We start from the raw sequence: 18,377 nt of genomic DNA, 5'->3' as shown, positions 1-18,377 counted from the left end.
CCAGCAAGTTAACAAAAAAAATATTAAATTAAAATGATTAAACATAATAAAAATGAAATATATTATAAATCAAACAATTATAAATAAATTTAAAAAACCACAAACACAAAAGGTGGGCATTAAACAGCTGCCACCGTGATGCCGAGCCTTTAACTAAGACAGACACCAGCAATGGGACGCCATCAATCAATCGTGGCCAAAGGAAATTACAGCCAGTCTGTGCTTGGCAGCAACGGGCAAAAGCTCTTCAAAAACTAACTAGGTTTTCTCTCCCCCACCATTATAAACTGTATTTATAATTCATACACCCAGAAGAATCCATAACCAAGTGTCTCATATTCAAATAGACCTGTGGCGATATATGAAAACCAAATGTCATTTTTCAAAAGTCGCCCGGAACGTCTGGCTGGACTCTGTAACTCTCCAGAAGCCATTTATTTTTTGAAACTGTGCCATGTAAAGGCTTCCCGTGCTCAGATTGGAGCTGATTGGAAGCTGGAGCACAAACGACCAATGATAATGAGGTTTCGCTGTGCATGCGGCGTGATTTGAATGCATAATCTCTCACAGGCGCTGTCGGTGATTGGCTACTGGAGAGCTACAGGCGCTGTGATTGGTCAACCGAAGCCCCGCCCCTTCATCCTGTCACACGGTTCTGATGGATGCCCATAATGAGCTGTGATTACTGTTTTGATAGGCCTCAGTCTTGCGGATATTACAGCTTAATATCTGACAGTGACGGCGTAAATGAGCACCTAATAGAGAGGATATGGGCAATGCTGTTTTTAAATAATCATATTTGGATTAAATACCTCTGATGAACGTGTGGCACACAGCCAGACATTCTCCTGAATTGAAAATGACAAGGGATGGATGAAGGACGAAAAATAAAATTGTCCTCTTGGCCATTTCAAAGTCACCTTCAGTGAATATAGTCAGTGCATGTCTATAGTCTCAGCGTAAGAGATGGATGGACACTCATTTCTGACAGTATAAATGGATCACATATATGTGCAGGACTTCTTTACTTATTTTACACACAGTGTATCAATACTTAAAATCCTTGAATGTACAGTAGGGTAAAGATATTGATTCCCAAAACAAATGACTCTTCTGAATTGATTCTTTATTATACATTAAAAACAATGCACAACCAGTGTAGTCTGATTCAAAACCAAATGACTGTAATGAGCTGGTTCTTTTTCTGAATCAAACACATACAGCGCAACCAGTGTAGTCTGATTCAAAACCAAATGACTCTTATGAGCTGGTTCTTTTTATCGATTCAAGCGCATACAGCACAACCAGTGTAGTCTGATTCAAAACCAAATGACTCTTATGAGCTGGTTCTTTTTATCGTATCAAACACATACAGCGCAACCAGTGTAGTCTGATTCAAAACCAAATGACTCTTATGAGCTGGTTCTTTTTATCGAATCAAACACATACAGCGCAACCAGTGTAAGTCTGATTCAAAACCAAATGACTCTTATGAGCTGGTTCTTTTTATTGTATCAAACACATACAGCGCAACCAGTGTAAGTCTGATTCAAAACCAAATGACTGTAATGAGCTGGTTCTTTTTATCGAATCAAACACATACAGCACAACCAGTGTAAGTCTGATTCAAAACCAAATGACTCTTATGAGCTGGTTCTTTTTCTGAATCAAACACATACAGCACAACCAGTGTAGTCTGATTCAAAACCAAATGACTCTTATGAGCTGGTTCTTTTTCTGAATCAAACACATACAGCACAACCAGTGTAGTCTGATTCAAAACCAAATGACTCATATGAGCTGGTTCTTTTTATCGAATCAAACACATACAGCGCAACCAGTGTAGTCTGATTCAAAACCAAATGACTGTAATGAGCTGGTTCTTTTTCTGAATCAAACACATACAGCGCAACCAGTGTAGTCTGATTCAAAACCAAATGACTCTTATGAGCTGGTTCTTTTTCTGAATCAAACACATACAGCACAACCAGTGTAGTCTGATTCAAAACCAAATGACTCATATGAGCTGGTTCCTTTTATCGATTCAAGCGCATACAGCACAACCAGTGTAGTCTGATTCAAAACCAAATGACTGTAATGAGCTGGTTCTTTTTCTGAATCAAACACATACAGCACAACCAGTGTAGTCTGATTCAAAACCAAATGACTGTAATGAGCTAGTTCTTTTTCTGAATCAAACACATACAGCACAACCAGTGTAGTCTGATTCAAAACCAAATGACTCATATGAGCTGGTTCTTTTTATCGAATCAAACACATACAGCGCAACCAGTGTAGTCTGATTCAAAACCAAATGACTCTTATGAGCTGGTTATTTTTATCGATTCAAGCGCATACAGCACAACCAGTGTAGTCTGATTCAAAACCAAATGACTCTTTTGAGCTGGTTCTTTTTATCGAATCGAGCGCATACAACACGACCAATGAAGTTTGACTCTTGAAATGAATGACTCTTTATGAACCGGCCTGTTTAATGAATGGTTATGGTTAATGAAAGACAGGTTAGTGTTTGAATCAGTCTGAAACACTGTCCTGTATAATTTAAAGGATTAGCAGAGAGAGAAAATGTATTTCTTGTAAGTGAATGGTGCATTATAACTGAAATACACCAAAAACCTAGACAGGAACATAGTGTCGAGCCAGATCCGGCCCACATCTGGCACGTGTGGAATCTGAAGAATCAAATCAAATTGAATCAGAATCCAACTGAGCGTTTGTGAATCAAATAATTTGAATCAGAAAAGCAGCCCTGCTTGAGGGAATACTTTTAAGTTTTCCAATGATTCGTCACAATATAGAGGTGATGAATAAACTTCATAAACAGATGCAGAAGGTGTTAAGACAACTAACACACAATCAAAGCAATTAAACTACCCGTAATACTGGCGTTATTGCATCATCTCGACTGTGTTGGATGATCATATGCTGTATGTAGCTTTAGGTGGGAATATCAGGGTCAGGGTGAACACACACTCACCTGTGAGTTAAACCTCAGCTGGCACACGCCACACGATACCGCTTTCCTTTTAGCCGAGGCCGAAGCGCTCAACGTGTGATGTAAAACAGCTTTCTGAACTGGGTCCATCTGAGGAAGAGAGAGAGAACGGAAAACCAGTTTTATTAGCCTCACTCAACCCAGCGGCGTGCTGAATGTCAACTCTGTTACCCATCTGACGGCGTGATAAACCGTGGCCCTCGGGGGCTTCAGCAGAAACACGGCATGTGGTTGAGCAGCGAACGCACAGTCTGGAACCGGTTAAAGGCCAACGCAATTTCACACACACACACACACACACACACACACACACACACACACACACACACACACACACACACACACACACACACACACACACACACACACACACACACACACGCGCTCTTCAATCAACGCGGCGGGAAAGAGGAGGGCAAAACAACTTCCACCGCGGATTTCACGAAAACCCAAATCAAAATGATACACTCAGAAAGGTCTGGTGAAATTACACGAGTTATGAGTGACAGGTCAGCCTGGGAATCTCTACTTTCTTTGGGAAAAAATATTAAGTAGATTAAAGTTACTGTTTCATAACAATGTTTAGTTAAACATGCACATTTAGAGTTTTGCTGTAAAAACTAAGCATTTACTGAAAACTAAATGTCATAAATATACACAAAAATATATTTATTTAATTAAGAATCGTTCAGAAATTAGTCAGAAATGTTAAAATCCTGAAGAATCCCGTTCCTGTTAACTTCATGTTGTTTATTTGTTTTTTATGTATCTTAATACTTTAAGTAAGGAATGATTGACAACGGGCCATTGAATTATCAGAAAATAATGCACACCCGAGGTTGTAATGATGCGAAGCGGATTGGCCGTTACACTTCGGGTGTGCCTTATTTTCTAATAATTCAATGTGCTGGAGTCAATTAATCCACTTATATGGTTCCCACACTTGTTGTGACATTGTCCAGATGTTTTATTTCAAGACATTTGTCAGGTTTTTGTCCTTTAAAACGCTTGTGTGTAGGACTAATTTCTTACGCATTTCATGCCATGTCTCTGTTGCTGACTCCAAAACGTAATTTTAGAGCTTGTAACGGAGACTTGAGACACTGATAGCAATCTAATGCAGTTATTAATCCAGTTATTAGAGAGAGAGAGAGAGAGAGAGAGAGAGAGAGAGAGAGAGAGAGATTAAGTGTGTGTGAATTACCTGAGTCTGTTCAGCAGCTGTAATAGTGAAACTGTAAGTTTATCTGCTTCAAGAACAGCGCTGTTATTTACTCACAAGCTTTATATACTTTATTTAAAAATACATAATTAAAATGCTTCTAAAATAGTATTGTTTTATTTTAAGATTATAATAATAAAACTTTATATTTAGTTTCTCAAAAGTACTAAAAAGTAATAATCATAAGGAATCAGATTAGAGTTTAAATCACAACTTGTTCAATTGTTTTTGAATTTTATCCCTGGTATCTTTCTATTGTTTAATCTTTTTAATTTAATAAATAATTTAAACGTTACTAGAAGTAGTATTGTTTTGGTTAAGTATTTACTTAAATTAAATAAAAGTTGATAATACTTTGACTTAAATTTTAGTAATTTTACTCATTTAAGAGTGCATTGTTAAAGGAAACAGAATGGTTTGATTCCCTAAATTGAAAATAAAGGGTAACATCTAAATTAACTGGTTTATTCAAGTCAAAAATATTATGTAACATCCCAGAACTAACCTACATGCACAAATGTATACCAGCAAAACTCATGTTGATGGGTTAAATCAGGCAGAAATAGCTCGGTACGGTAACAATTGCATGTTGTTTATTTATTTTGGTCAGTTGCTATATGCTTTCATCTAAAGCTGTGAATTTAACTTATGTGCAAAATTTAACTATCATATAAAAACAATTGCAAGTAAAGCACAGTTTCCATCCAATGGGTTCAAGAGAACAAAATTGTCACTTCCAGGGAAATTAACACAACAACAAATCAGTAATAAAAACTGTAATCGTACTCATTTTCCTCTCAGAGCGTCAGACGAAACACAATAAACGCTGTCATGTTCTCTTGGTGTTCGGGAACGCAATCGTGTGACGCTTCTGGAGGGAATTAAACCATTGCATTGGTTCACTGGTTAGTCCAGTTATCCAATCACAGCCTCCGCTGAGGCAAAGTCACGTGCGTTTTTAAGGGATTTATTCCGTAAATGCGTTTCCATCCTTGTTTATGTGCATGTCTTCTTATCGGATAAAGAAATGTATTCGCCTCAATAGAGCACGTATGTGTTTTATGCACAGGATATGAGATCGTAAGGGTGGTCTTCGAGCATCTCGGCCTCAGATGAGGTAGTGAAATTACACTGATGCTCTCAGCTCCGGCTTGCTGCATTCATTCGTCCATTTATCAGATAACAGTCCGTCTTCTCAGACTGATATACTGGTTCCTATCGCTCTCGTCTCTGAAGTCTGTTCTATGATGCTTCAACATCTCGAACCTGCTGCAGCCGCCGGTGTTACACAAGCAGAAAATCACTTTCGATTCAGCGTCGTCTTTCGCGGCCAGCTGTAGATGAGGCTCCTAAATCAGTTTCACTTAAAGCCCAGACAAATGACACGCAGTTTAAAAACCTGATACGCTCTTCTTTATTAGACGACACCAGGCCAATCAGTCGCAGTAAGTTATGCTCTGATGTCAATAGCCGTGCCATATTGGAACCACATGTACGTGTTTGATAGCTTGACACCATATCTGAAAACGTTACATAATATAATTGCGGCATAAATCTCAAGCACGGCTAGAAGTTGAGGAGACGGCACTTTACACCAGAAGGATGGGTGCAAGTTTTGGAGAACGTCCAGCTGGCCAGAGGAGAGCTGCTGGGAAATCAAAGGACTCAGAGGACGTGAGAAAAAAAAGAAGAAGAAAAAAAGAAAGAAAACGCAGGAAGTGAGCGAGAAAAAGAGCAGAGAGAAAAGAAAAAGAGACAAACCATCTGTGCGCGGTGATGACCTCGCGCTCCAAACACGCCGGGGTTCAGCGAGGAACCGCTGCTTCTCATTCAGAGCGTTTACATGCACAATAAAAACCTGATAACCATCGAAAAACAACTCATTATGAAAGCTCAGCAAGACAAGAAAAACTGTAGAAACCTTGCTTATGTGAGATTTTCAAATTGCCAGGGTTTTCTCGCAAAAAGAAACATGCACATAATGAATAAGCTGTAAGTGTAAGAAATAATTGGTCTACTAAATAAAAGAAAGCGGTTTACATGATCTCACACATCTTATTGACCCACCAAAAACTATGAATGACAAACTAGTTATACTGTAATGGCCAGAAGTGATGTCCGGCCTATAGGAAAAATTATATCTTCACCCTTTATTTAAATATTCAAAGATTTATGTAAGCATGTTGCGTAGTTGTGCTTGGAGTTTTATTTGCGATAAATTGTGCAAATATAATTTCGGCCAGGCTGTCATACAAAAGAAATTATGAACACATGCAAAAACAAAAGAGGACCAATGAAATATTAATAGCTGATTATGTTGTAGTCAATGTAAGCTATATATATATATATATATATATATATATATATATATATATATATATATATATATATATATATGTGTATATATATCCCCATATTTTGATGGTTTAATAGAACTTGTAGGGTCATTAAAAAACAAATATCCCCTCCAAATGTCACTTTTTGACACTACTGTAAAATCACTGTGAAATGCTTTTTTGCAACCCCTTTAATTTGAGTAATCTGATTTTTTTTGTGAAACAGGATATTCAATGCTGAAAAATTTAGTGCAGGATTTAATTCATATCTCGGCTGAAAGGGAAAGTTGTTTAAGAGGCAGAGCAAGTTTGTGAATTAAAAAAAAAAAATTTTACTTAACTTAATAACATGCATAAATCATGCACAATATAACCAAGAACATGCATTAAAGTCACGATGTAATAGAAGTAGTGACAGATATATTTTTTCCCCATATTGTAACGTGCATCAGTGCAAAAACCTGATTATCGAAATATGAAAAAAATCCATTGGTTGTTTATTGGATGGAGGCGGATCTGAATGCGAGCTTGCAGTCGATTGTAAGAAAAGCCCAGGGTTTGAGTAACTAAATGATCTGGCATTAAAAATTATATTAGATTTTGAATAAAAATGATGAAGTTTGGTTACACTTAAGGTCATTGTTACAGTGTAATTATATATTTAAGTACTGAGTAATATTAAGCAACTACATGTACTTACTATAGGGTTGAGGGTTAGTTGCATGTAATTATGCATAATTTACTGTTATTACTGTGGTAAGTACATGTAACATATGTAACAAGGACACTGTAAAATAAAGTGTTACCAAAATGAAACATGCACGGGTGAATTTTGACTCCATGTTGACTTTAAACGTGCAAATAAGGAAAAGCTAACATCAGAGGTTTATTATAATCAGAAAATCTGTCTAAAGTTAAAGTGTCACACATTCAGTTAACATTCAAATTAAGTAGGCCTACATCCTTTCCACACGGGGACGTTTTAAAGATAAAGAATCGATTCAACTGGCAGAAAAAGCCTCACTCCTACGACTTCAAGATGTCTGAGTGAAAACACTGTGTTATTTTCCTAAATTGCTTTAAGCGAAACTTCAGAAATGTTCTCTGACACATTAAGTGCCCTATAGCACTTCCCTGCTGTATAATTTATGTTCAGATCTGGTTCATCAGATTCCTGCATGAAGTGGAACCTCAAGGATGTCAAGATATTCAAACTCGTCTTAAATCAGCGTCCCGTTGCCCGCTGACAGACACGAGACGTCTTCTGACACACAACGCAAACATGTCAGTCTGTGAGCGTGAACCTCCCGCGGCGCACTTACTCTTCCTCTTTAACACAGATCTGAGCCGCGGGAGCTGACACCTGACGGGACGCCACCTCTGCTGACCCGTGATCACATCACCTTACAGCAATGACCCATCTGACATTTATGGGGTCTCGTTACACAAACAAAAAAAACCAGCATTCCTACTTTTACTAGGTGTGTGAATCTATTGGCTGAAATCAAATCGATTTAACGCAATATTAGAAAATTAGAAAAATGCACTTTTACATAGTCACGTTCACTCAAAAAAAATGTTTTTGCCTCTTGTTAAATTTAATTTATTAAAATAAGCAAAAGTAACACAATTGTTTAATATTTTGTCACAACTTAATTTAATTGTGTTCAATCAACCTAATATATTTAAAACTGAAGTTTACTTACTTAATTTGTGTGAAAGCTACATGAATAATTTTTGTTGACAACTAACTGGGCAGTGGATCTGTAGTTCCCAGCATGCTTTGCAAGGGACTGCAGTAGGAGGGTAAATTTAGGGATTAAAGTGTTATTTTATGTGTTTTTCTGTAAATGGAAAGATGTTGTTAGTTAATGTTAGTGTTTAATATTCAGTTATGTTAGAAACTTAGAGAACTTTCTGTAATGTTTTTGAATTTTGTGGTTACCATTATGCAGAAGAGTGGCGACTGTGTTTAGATTAACAAAAATTTAATTAATTTAAATTCATACAACAAGATTACAACAAATCATTTCAAACAAATTAGATTTTGTTGGAAAAACGTAATTCATTTTCGTGGAAAAGTTTTCCTTAATTAAATCAAGTTCGTTCAACAGCTTATTTTTTTTTGAGTGTTGGGTTGTTCCATTTTCATGTATGTCATGTGATCCCTTGTTCAAGTCATGTGATCCTGCCATGTGTTCCCTTGTCTGATGTGTCATGTTGTCATTGGTTCATTGTTTCATTGTTCACAGGTGTCCCTTGTCTAGTCGGTCTTGTGTATTTAAGCCCTCATGTTTGCCCTGGGTCTTTGTCTAGTTGTGAATGTTTCTTGTCCAGGTTTTTTGTTCTTGTTTTGAGTTTCCAGTTTTCAGCCTTTGTTTTATGTTTGATAATTAAAGTTGCACTTGGGTTCACTACATCTTGTCTCCAGTGGAATCATTCATAACAGTTACATTTCTATATTTCAAATAAATACTGTTGTTCTTTTGAACTTTCTATTCATCAAAAAATCATGAAAAATGTATCATGGTTTCCATATGAAGCGGCACAACTGTTTTCAACACTGATAATAATCATAAATGTTTCTTGAACGTCAAATCATCATATTAGAATGATTTGTGAAGGATCATGTGACACTGAAGACTGGAGTAATGATGCTGAAAATTCAGCTTTGATCACAGGAATAAATTACACTTTACTATATATTCACATAGAAAACAGCTCTTTTACTTTGTAATAATATTTCACAATTTTTACTGTATTTTTGATCAAATAAGTGCAGCCTTGGGGAGCAGAAGAGACTTCTTTCAAAAACATATAAAAAAAAATATTACTGACCCCAAACTTCTGGCATCAAACTAGAAAGGAAAAGCATTACCTACATTTACATTACATCTACCTTACTTTAAAAATGCATAATAATTACGAGTAATTATAATTTTTGCATTTACAACTGATTTTGTTTAACAATTGATTTTGTAAATTGATTTTGAAATAGATTTTGTAAAACAAGTGATCAATTATTAGAAAGGAAAAGCATTACCTACATTTACATTACATCTACATTACTTTAAAAATGCATTATAATAATAAGTAATTATAATTTTAGCATTTACAATTGATTTTGTAAATTGATTTCGAAATAGATTTTGTAAAACAAGTGATCAATTATTCAAAAGGCCCATTTTAAGTTCCATCAGCAGGGTTTGTAATTAATGCATGAATCGCTCTGAGAACCGCTGAGCTACACGACTCTCCAAATCTCTGAGAGCGGCTTCAGACCGCAAAAAATTAAACAGCCTTGTTTGATTGTTGCTTTAATGGATGCATCTACTGAACGGGCCTTTCTAAGGGAATCGCCCTAGAGGTAAACAGATCAGCAGAACTTACAAAGTGTTTATTCTGTAGAAACAAAGCGCGAGAGAAAACATAGACCGAGGTTTGATGACCGAATGCAGTCGTGGCCAACACCAACCACACATAAAGTGGGATAAATGACCTGTCAGAAGCAATACCAGCCCTTATGTTTTTCCCAATTACACACCCATGCGTGTGAATCCCAATCCAAGCGTCTATTGATTTTAACCACCAGAATTTACAATTCAAAACGGGATGAGGAGGCCGGGATGATGAACAGCGCGCTCTCCTTCATGAACACAAGCAACATTATCCCACAGTCAGACGAGTGGGAATCATCAACCCGTGAGACCCAGATAGCATCCAAACAAATCTGAGGGAGCACATATTAAATATTGAACTGCTTATCTGACTTATTGAACACATAATGATGAGTTATGGCATGTGCCAGAGGGCTGCAGAAAAAGAGAATTGAAATTAAATGAGATACATAAATATAAATCATCGCTCTCAAAGTGGAGCATTAGAAGAAGCCTTACAGAACGAAACGACGTCATGTTGTTCCCGGGACAGTTTTATTCCTTATACTTCCTAGTTCACCTTTAATAGGGGCTTTCGCTCCGGAGGAACCTTTTCATAGATCAGAACTATTGATGGAAGTATCCGGATTTTCGCAGGAACTAGGAACGATTTTAGTTCTAGAAACTCCTTTTGGAGGAACTAATTTACTCCTACTTCAGAGTTGGTCTAAACCAGCGCTATAGGAACTATCCGTGACGTTAGTGTTCGCTGATTGGCTGAACGCACGTGAAACACCAGCACCCGCCATTTTTAAAAAAGCAGTGTAAACACACAGATTATAGCCTATATATTTACTCCAGAAACTAACTCTACGAACATGTAGAACAGTGATAGATGAGCCTCTTAATCTTTACGCTGAGGAGAAAACCCAACGCAACACTAAGCCAAACATGATTATGTATTTCTGCTCAGCGACACAGGAACTGACTGAATCGTGAAAAAAATAATAGTGATTCACGACAGAGGAAGAGCGTATTATTAATTTCTGATCAAATATTAAGAAAACAAACATTTTCTTTGGAACAACATGCCTTGAGTAATCGTGCGCAATAAGACCAGGAACATCTCTCAAAGCAAATTACGTATTTTCGGATATTAACTTGTATGTCTTGTGTAATATAGCTATGTAATATAGATTGGGCCATCTGACCAATCACAACAGACTGGACTGTTTGACCAATCAGAGCAGACCAATCACAACAGACTTGGCCATCTGACCAATCAGAGCAGAGTAGACCAATCACAATAGACTGGGTCATCTGACCAATCAGAGCAGAGTAGACCAATCACAACAGACTGGGCCATCTGACCAATCAGAGCAGAGTAGACCAATCACAACAGACTGGGTCATCTGACCAATCAGAGCAGAGTAGACCAATCACAACAGACTGGGTCATCTGACCAATCAGAGCAGAGTAGACCAATCACAACAGACTGGGTCATCTGACCAATCAGAGCAGAGACATCAACCACACGGCATACTTATATAATAACTTTTCTATACTGTCTACTTATGTATAACAGTTCTATCTAATAACGTATTAGACAGGACTGTTAGACAGATCGTAAACTAATGAACACGGAGAATGCGATCACTGTGTGTTCAGGCTCTGGCGTTCTCAGCGCCGTCAAAATAAAAGTCCCAACTACAAGTGAGGCTCAGGTCACTTTAGAGATCCTACTGGCGGTGCGAATGCAACCAGAACAACGTTCCTATGGGAACCATTAGTTCTCCGGGAACCAACCTGGAGAGTAGTTCCTAGAACTACCCGGTGCGAAAGCCCCTAATGTTGAAAGAAAAATCCCAAATGAGATATCTTGCATGCACATGCACTCGATATATTATATGAGGAAAAAATGCAGTAATGTGAAAGTGTACAGGATCTGGCTGTGGTGAAAAGAACAGCCCTGCAGGATAAAGAGCGCAGTCTCTTGAACGGAGAAAAGCACTCACGGACAGATGGGAACGAGAGCCGGGGCTGATGGGTAAATGGCCTTTGCAGCGAAAGCTTCTATTGAGGTGCTTCAGCACAACCTCTGCCCACACACACACACTGAGACACAAAGACCTTCCTGAATAGAGCCCGTATCACACACACCTGCTGCTGTTCAAACCCTTTCATTACGCAGCGAACGCTCGGCTCACTTCTCCGTCTGCATGACTGTGATATGAGAGATGTTCCTACACACTGTGTTCACCGGTGTTTGTGACGCTACTTTCCAAATGGAGCTTCGCAAGTTGTAAACTTGTAATTGATTATTTCACCCATTCGCAGCACATTTGACTTTGAAAATATGTACACTACTACCCAAACCTTTTCTTTTATTCAGCAAGGACACATTAAATTGATCAATAAGTGACAGTAAAGGAATCTACAAAAGATTTCTATTTCTATCAAATAATCCTGAAAAAAATATTAGCATATTAGAATGATTTTTGAAGGTTGGGGTGATTTTATCAAACAGGAACTGACAGAATCGTGAGAAATAAAAGTCATTCATGACAGAGGAAGAGCGTATTATTCATTTCTGTTAAATATTAAGAAAACAAACATTTTCTTTGGAACAACATGCCTTGAGTAATCGTGCACAATAAGACCAGGAACATCTCTCAAAGCAGATTATGCATTTTCAGATATTATGTCTTGTGTAATATAGCTATGTAATATATAGATTGGGCCATCTGACCAATCAGAGCAGAGTAGACCAATCACAACAGACTGGGCCATCTGACCAATCAGAGCAGAGTAGACCAATCACAACAGACTGGACTGTTTGACCAATCAGAGCAGACCAATCACAACAGACTGGGTCATCTGACCAATCAGAGCAGAGCAGACCAATCACAACAGACTGGGTCATCTGACCAATCAGAGCAGAGTAGACCAATCACAACCATAGACATGTATAGAAAGGCTAGATAGCTTACCGGCGCTGAGAGCCAATGGGACCTGACGACGTCACACGGCGGCCATCTTAGGACAGGACCGCTCGTCCAGTTATAACATTAAAGTCTATTGTGCATGTAGTGCTGAAATAACTATATTTTGCTCGGTGTGTCATAAACGTCAGGGATGCGGCTATTTAACTGCATACTTGTGAAAAATTATAGCCACAAATGGCATCAGCACAAATCATAGCCACGTTAATAAGGTTTGTAATAAACCAAACCGTTTGTAAATCCGTCAAGAATTCAGCAAGTTACGAGCATTTTAGTTGGCGTATGTCACTCACCTTCCGTCCACAGCAGCAGGGAGCAGCAGCGCAGTCTCCTGACCTAAGATGGCCGCCAAGTGACGACACAGCTGACTCCGCCTTGAGCCATCTAGCCTTTCTATACATGTCTATGATCACAACAGACTGGGTCATCTGACCAATCAGAGCAGAGTAGACCAATCACAACAGACTGGGCCATCTGACCAATCAGAGCAGACCAATCACAACAGACTGGGTCATCTGACCAATCAGAGTAGACCAATCACAACAGACTGGGTCATCTGACCAATCAGAGTAGAGCAGCCTCTCGGAAAGGAGGGGTTTAAAGAGACTGAATCCTTGATCGAACCATTTCAGACACTGCAAGAAAATGTAAGTGTTTTCTGACCTTGTATGCATGTAAACCTACTGTAGGAGACACCAAAACAAAATTAGGAACCTGTAAAATAGCAGAATAGGGGCACTAAAGCTCTTCACTGTAGTCCATGCTCGACCGGTCTGCTCTACGCTCGCCGTCACAGAACAGCTGTGAGACTTTCTCCTCCACTCAAGGATTATATAAGAGTTATGCGTCTAACCTCCCAAACAGATCAGAAGTGGTTCAGCACTCCACAGACTTATGGGTCTATTTTCATTGTTCCTAGCCTGAGGTCGAGCTTCTGGAGCTGTTTATGCCCGTCATGAGAAGCTCTTGCCCACTCGTATCTTCATCTCCATCTCTCTTCTCCTCTGCGAGTGGGGTTTTCACTGAACTCAGATCCAGTAATCACAGTTTCTGCAGCAGAGCCTCCTACACAGGTCTCAACACTCACACAATAGAGCTATGTTTAGATTTACACAACATTTAACCAGCAAAAGACCGTATCGCAGACCTCCCAAAGTTTCTCTATGCCTTCAGACTCACAAAACAACTTAAAACCCACAAGACTGAAAGAGCTGGGCGAAGAAAATCCCTGAAATCAGACGAAGCATTATTTCACTGTTGCCAAGTAAATTTAAAACGATTATCATAAGCAGTAAAATTTAGTTAAAGGGGTGGTATAATGCCCTTTTCACAAGATGTAAAATAAGTCTCTGATGTCCCCAGAGTGTGTGTGTGAAGTTTTAGCTCAAAATACCCCACAGATATTTTTATATAGCATGTTAAAATTGTCACTTTTTGAGAGTGCGCAAAAATGCACCGTTTTGTGTGTGTTCCTTTAAATGCAAAAGAGCTGCTGCTCCCGGCACAGTGGGCGGAGCTTCAAGAGCTTGTGTTCTTTTACCTCACACACACATGCACTGGAAATTTCAAAAACGTTTAGCCTTTTATGTTCAAACCGGAGTCAGACAATGATGGAGAGACTCAAGAAGAAGTGACAACATGTAGAAGCAACAGGACGTTTCTGAATGGTTAGTTGATGAATTTATGTAGCTGATGTGTAGTTATCTTCTAGTCATTGATTAGCTTATTCTGTCTTGATAATCTATAAATCGTGTTCAGGGGGCGGGGTTTATGTAAATTTTAGGGTTGGTGATGTCACTAACCCGGGTGGAATGTGGTGTAGTCTCTACCAGCCGTTTGTTGTAGTCCTTAAAAAGTGATTTCTTTAAAAGCAAATATCTCCCTTTGCTTTGAACTTTGAGTGTCGTAACTTTGCAGATGTTGTTTATGATCAAACAGCAACATTACACACTAACTAAAGTTAGAAAAGTCAAATCATGATCAACCAACCCTTTAAAATAATCATGGCATGTTTTCCACACTTTCTTTCACTAAATCACTGTTGCCTTTGGCTTGCTCAGTTGGGGATATTTTGGGGATATTTTGGGGATATTTAATTTAATTTTATCAATCAATAAATTCCTCTTGAAACAAACTTTGTTGTATTATTTTAATTTAATACTGTGAAGCTGCTTTGATACAATCTGTATTGTGAAAAGCGCTATACAAATAAACTTGACTTGACTTGACTTAAATGAAGACACACACACACACACACACACACACACACAAATATACAGTTGCAAGAAAAAGTATGTGAACCCCGAAAATGCGAATAATTTGAACAAAATAAGAGAGATCATACAAAATGCATGTTCTTTTTTATTTAGTACTGTCCTGAATAAGATATTTGACATAAAACATTTTACATATATCTCTATCTGCAAGAGGTTCACATACTTTTTCTTGCAACTGCATATATACTGTATATTTACCAAAAAGTTTAAATACAAGGAAAATGCCAGAGACTTCCAGAAATATTTTTTTTGGAAAGATAATGCAAACAAATTGTTGAATCAGTTTTGAATTAATTGAAGCTGATCCATAAAAAAAAAAACAGCAACACTTTACAATAAGGTTCATTAGTTAACAGTAGTTTATGTATTAACTAACATGAACTAACAACGAGCAATACATTTATTACAGTGCTTATTAATCTTTGTTAATGTTAGTTAATAAATATCCAGCTCTTCATTGTTTGTTGATGTTAGTTCACAGTGCATTAACTAATGTTAACAAATACAACCTTTGATTTTAATAATGTATTAGTAAATGTTGAAATTAATATTAACTGAGATTAATAAATGCTGAGGAAGTATTGCTCATTCTTAGTTCATGTTAACTAATGAACCATTGTAAAGTGTTACCAAACCAACTTTCCAATTCTTATGCCGTTTTTGTTTCCGAAATTTACATTAGAGAAACTGATGAAAACCTCTTTATGGTATTATTTACATGAGACAAGATCACAAGAAAAGATCCAAAAAGGAAGAAAATGCAATGGTCAGATAATAAGCACACTAAAATCATTGCTTAAAGGGATAGTTCACTTTGAAATAAATTTTTGGTATGTTTTAGCTTACCTCAAGGGCATCCAAGATGTAGGTGTCTTTTTTTCCGCAGTAGTTTCAATTTTGATATTTTTAGGTCAAACCGTTCTTGTCTGTCAGTCATATAATGCAGGTCTATGGTCATTATCTCAAAGAGCATGCACAGAGTCCAAATTAAAACAATTCCCCGTCGTCCAAATTAAACAATTCCCCATCGTAAGTACACATTGATGGCCTAAGACACGAAACGAGCGGTTTGTGTGAGAAAACGAACAGTATTTATATCGTTTTTACCTCTTATACACAGCCATGTCCAAGTGATCTGATCTGACGTGTACGCAGACTGGTGCATAGATATATACACACTAGATGTCGCCTTGTCTACGGCAGTTCATTGGAACGAATGTCTTTAAGGCGACATCTAGTATATATATCTATGCACCAGTCTGCGCACACGTCAGATCAGATCACTTGGACATGGCTGTGTATAAGAGGTAAAAACGATATAAATACTGTTCGTTTTCTCACACAAACCGCTCGTTTCGTGTCTTAGGCCATCAATGTGTACTTACGATGGGGAATTGTTTAATTTGGACGATGGGGAATTGTTTTAATTTGGACTCTGTGCATGCTCTTTGAGACAGTGACCATAGACCTGCATTATATGACTGACAGACAAGAACGGTTTGACCTAAAAATATCAAAATTGAAACTACTGCGGAAAAAAAGACACCTACATCTTGGATGCCCTTGCGGTAAGCTAAAACATACCAAAAATTAATTTCAAAGTGAACTATCCCTTTAACACTTTATTTTACAGTGTCCTTACATATGTTACATGTACTTACTGTAGTAATAACAGTAAATTATGCATAATTACATGCAACTAACCCTCAACCAAACCCTAATCCTACCCTAACCCTATAGTAAGTACATGTAGTTGCTTAATATTACTCAGTACTTAAATATATAATTACACTGTAACAATGACACCTTAAAATAAAGTGTAACCAATCATTGCAATCATGATGCTGATCAAAATGAACATGAATATATTGTAAAAAATATGTGAATATTATTCTTCCAACCTTTATGCAAACTGGTTCTGTCTTGCAGAATTCCACTGGAATTGCATCCAAAGTGAGGAATCGTTCATGCTCACTCAAGTGTTCCTCACGGAGAAATCCTTAACAAGATCCATGACAACAGAAATGAGTCCATTCATCTCCTGATGGCTGTTCGTCCATGCTAATTGAACATGATCGATCGTGGTGTGAAAGAGAGGAAGCTGAATATGAGCACATGCCACTGAAAACAACACAACACAACACAACACAACACAACACAACACAACAGCGTGAAACGAACAGTCCTGCTTTGTCCACACTAATATGTTTTTGTTTGAAAACGCATCTTTTTCTCACCGTTTTGGCCTTCGGTCCACACTGAGGGTACGCTTACACGACAACGATATGGTTAAAGCAACACTAAGGAACTTTTCCTCGTCGGTCCCCCTACAGGTTGGAAGCGGAATTGTCCATTACCGCTGTCGTAAATAATTTTGCCGCCCGCAGTCTACCGTCGCACGCTCGCTGTTTATATAGAACCGGCTTATAAGATAAGATAAGGTAGAGTATGTTGCATGATTTCATGAAAGTATGATGTACTGCGACATCAGAAATGAAGAAAAACTGAATAATGACTATTGTAACGCTTAACGTAAAGCAAGTCAAATTTGTAGTTTTCTTATGTCTCATTCGAACTACAGAAACGCGACCCGGTTTGGCAAACTTGCATAGTGCGGTTATAGCAGATATAGGGCCGCAAAGCGAATCCAGAAGTGCCGTTCACCCTGTTACGACTTGATGCGATTTTGCAAACATTATTTCATGGTAAAAAAATGTCCTTAGTGTTGCTTTAAAACTGAGAAGTTTTTCCATTGAGTTTTCCGCGTACAGACGACAACCATTCTCAAAACGATCTCCATTCACATTGATCAGCGAAAAAGACTAAAAACGCTGTATTCTGCTGCCAGGCCATTAGATGGCGATGAAACACTATAGACTGAACACGTAATACGCATGTGCATGACGTCATGATCTTCAAAAGTTCGCGTTTTAATTGTTTACATGGAGACCGTTTTTAAAAACCCGTTTCCAAAAGTTTGCGTTTTCATGCACCCAAAACGCCGCTGTCGTGTAAACGAACGGCCAAGTCGCATAAAAAGTTGTACGTTTTTAGTTGAAAGCGGTGTCGTGTAAACAGACCCGACTGCGTTTTTAGCAACGAAAACAAAGCTTTTTGAAAACGCTCTCCAAAGCGGCTACATTTTAAA

General features: G+C 38.0%; 2 protein-coding genes across 4 annotated transcripts in view; one reads left to right on the top strand and one right to left on the bottom strand.

Annotated features, from left to right (window-relative positions):
• Nucleotides 1-18,377, top strand: part of LOC309484366 (uncharacterized protein) — a gene marked incomplete at its 5' end in the record, with an annotated part of 167,226 nt that overhangs the window by 44,533 nt on the left and 104,316 nt on the right. The gene's annotated exons all lie outside the window — the stretch shown is intronic.
• Nucleotides 1-18,377, bottom strand: part of znf385d (zinc finger protein 385D) — an 84,797-nt gene that overhangs the window by 33,939 nt on the left and 32,481 nt on the right. For all 3 annotated transcript variants that reach the window (XM_082150109.1, XM_082150110.1, XM_082150111.1), the window contains exon 3: nt 2,999-3,106. In XM_082150109.1, the coding sequence (XP_082006235.1) occupies nt 2,999-3,106 (108 nt within the window). The remainder of the gene's footprint in view (nt 1-2,998; nt 3,107-18,377) is intronic.

Source organism: Leuciscus leuciscus (genome assembly GCF_965113295.1).
Source record: "Leuciscus leuciscus genome assembly, chromosome: 20".
In the NCBI taxonomy this organism is placed as follows: domain Eukaryota; kingdom Metazoa; phylum Chordata; class Actinopteri; order Cypriniformes; family Leuciscidae; genus Leuciscus; species Leuciscus leuciscus.
This window is presented reverse-complemented; position numbering and strand designations above follow the sequence as displayed.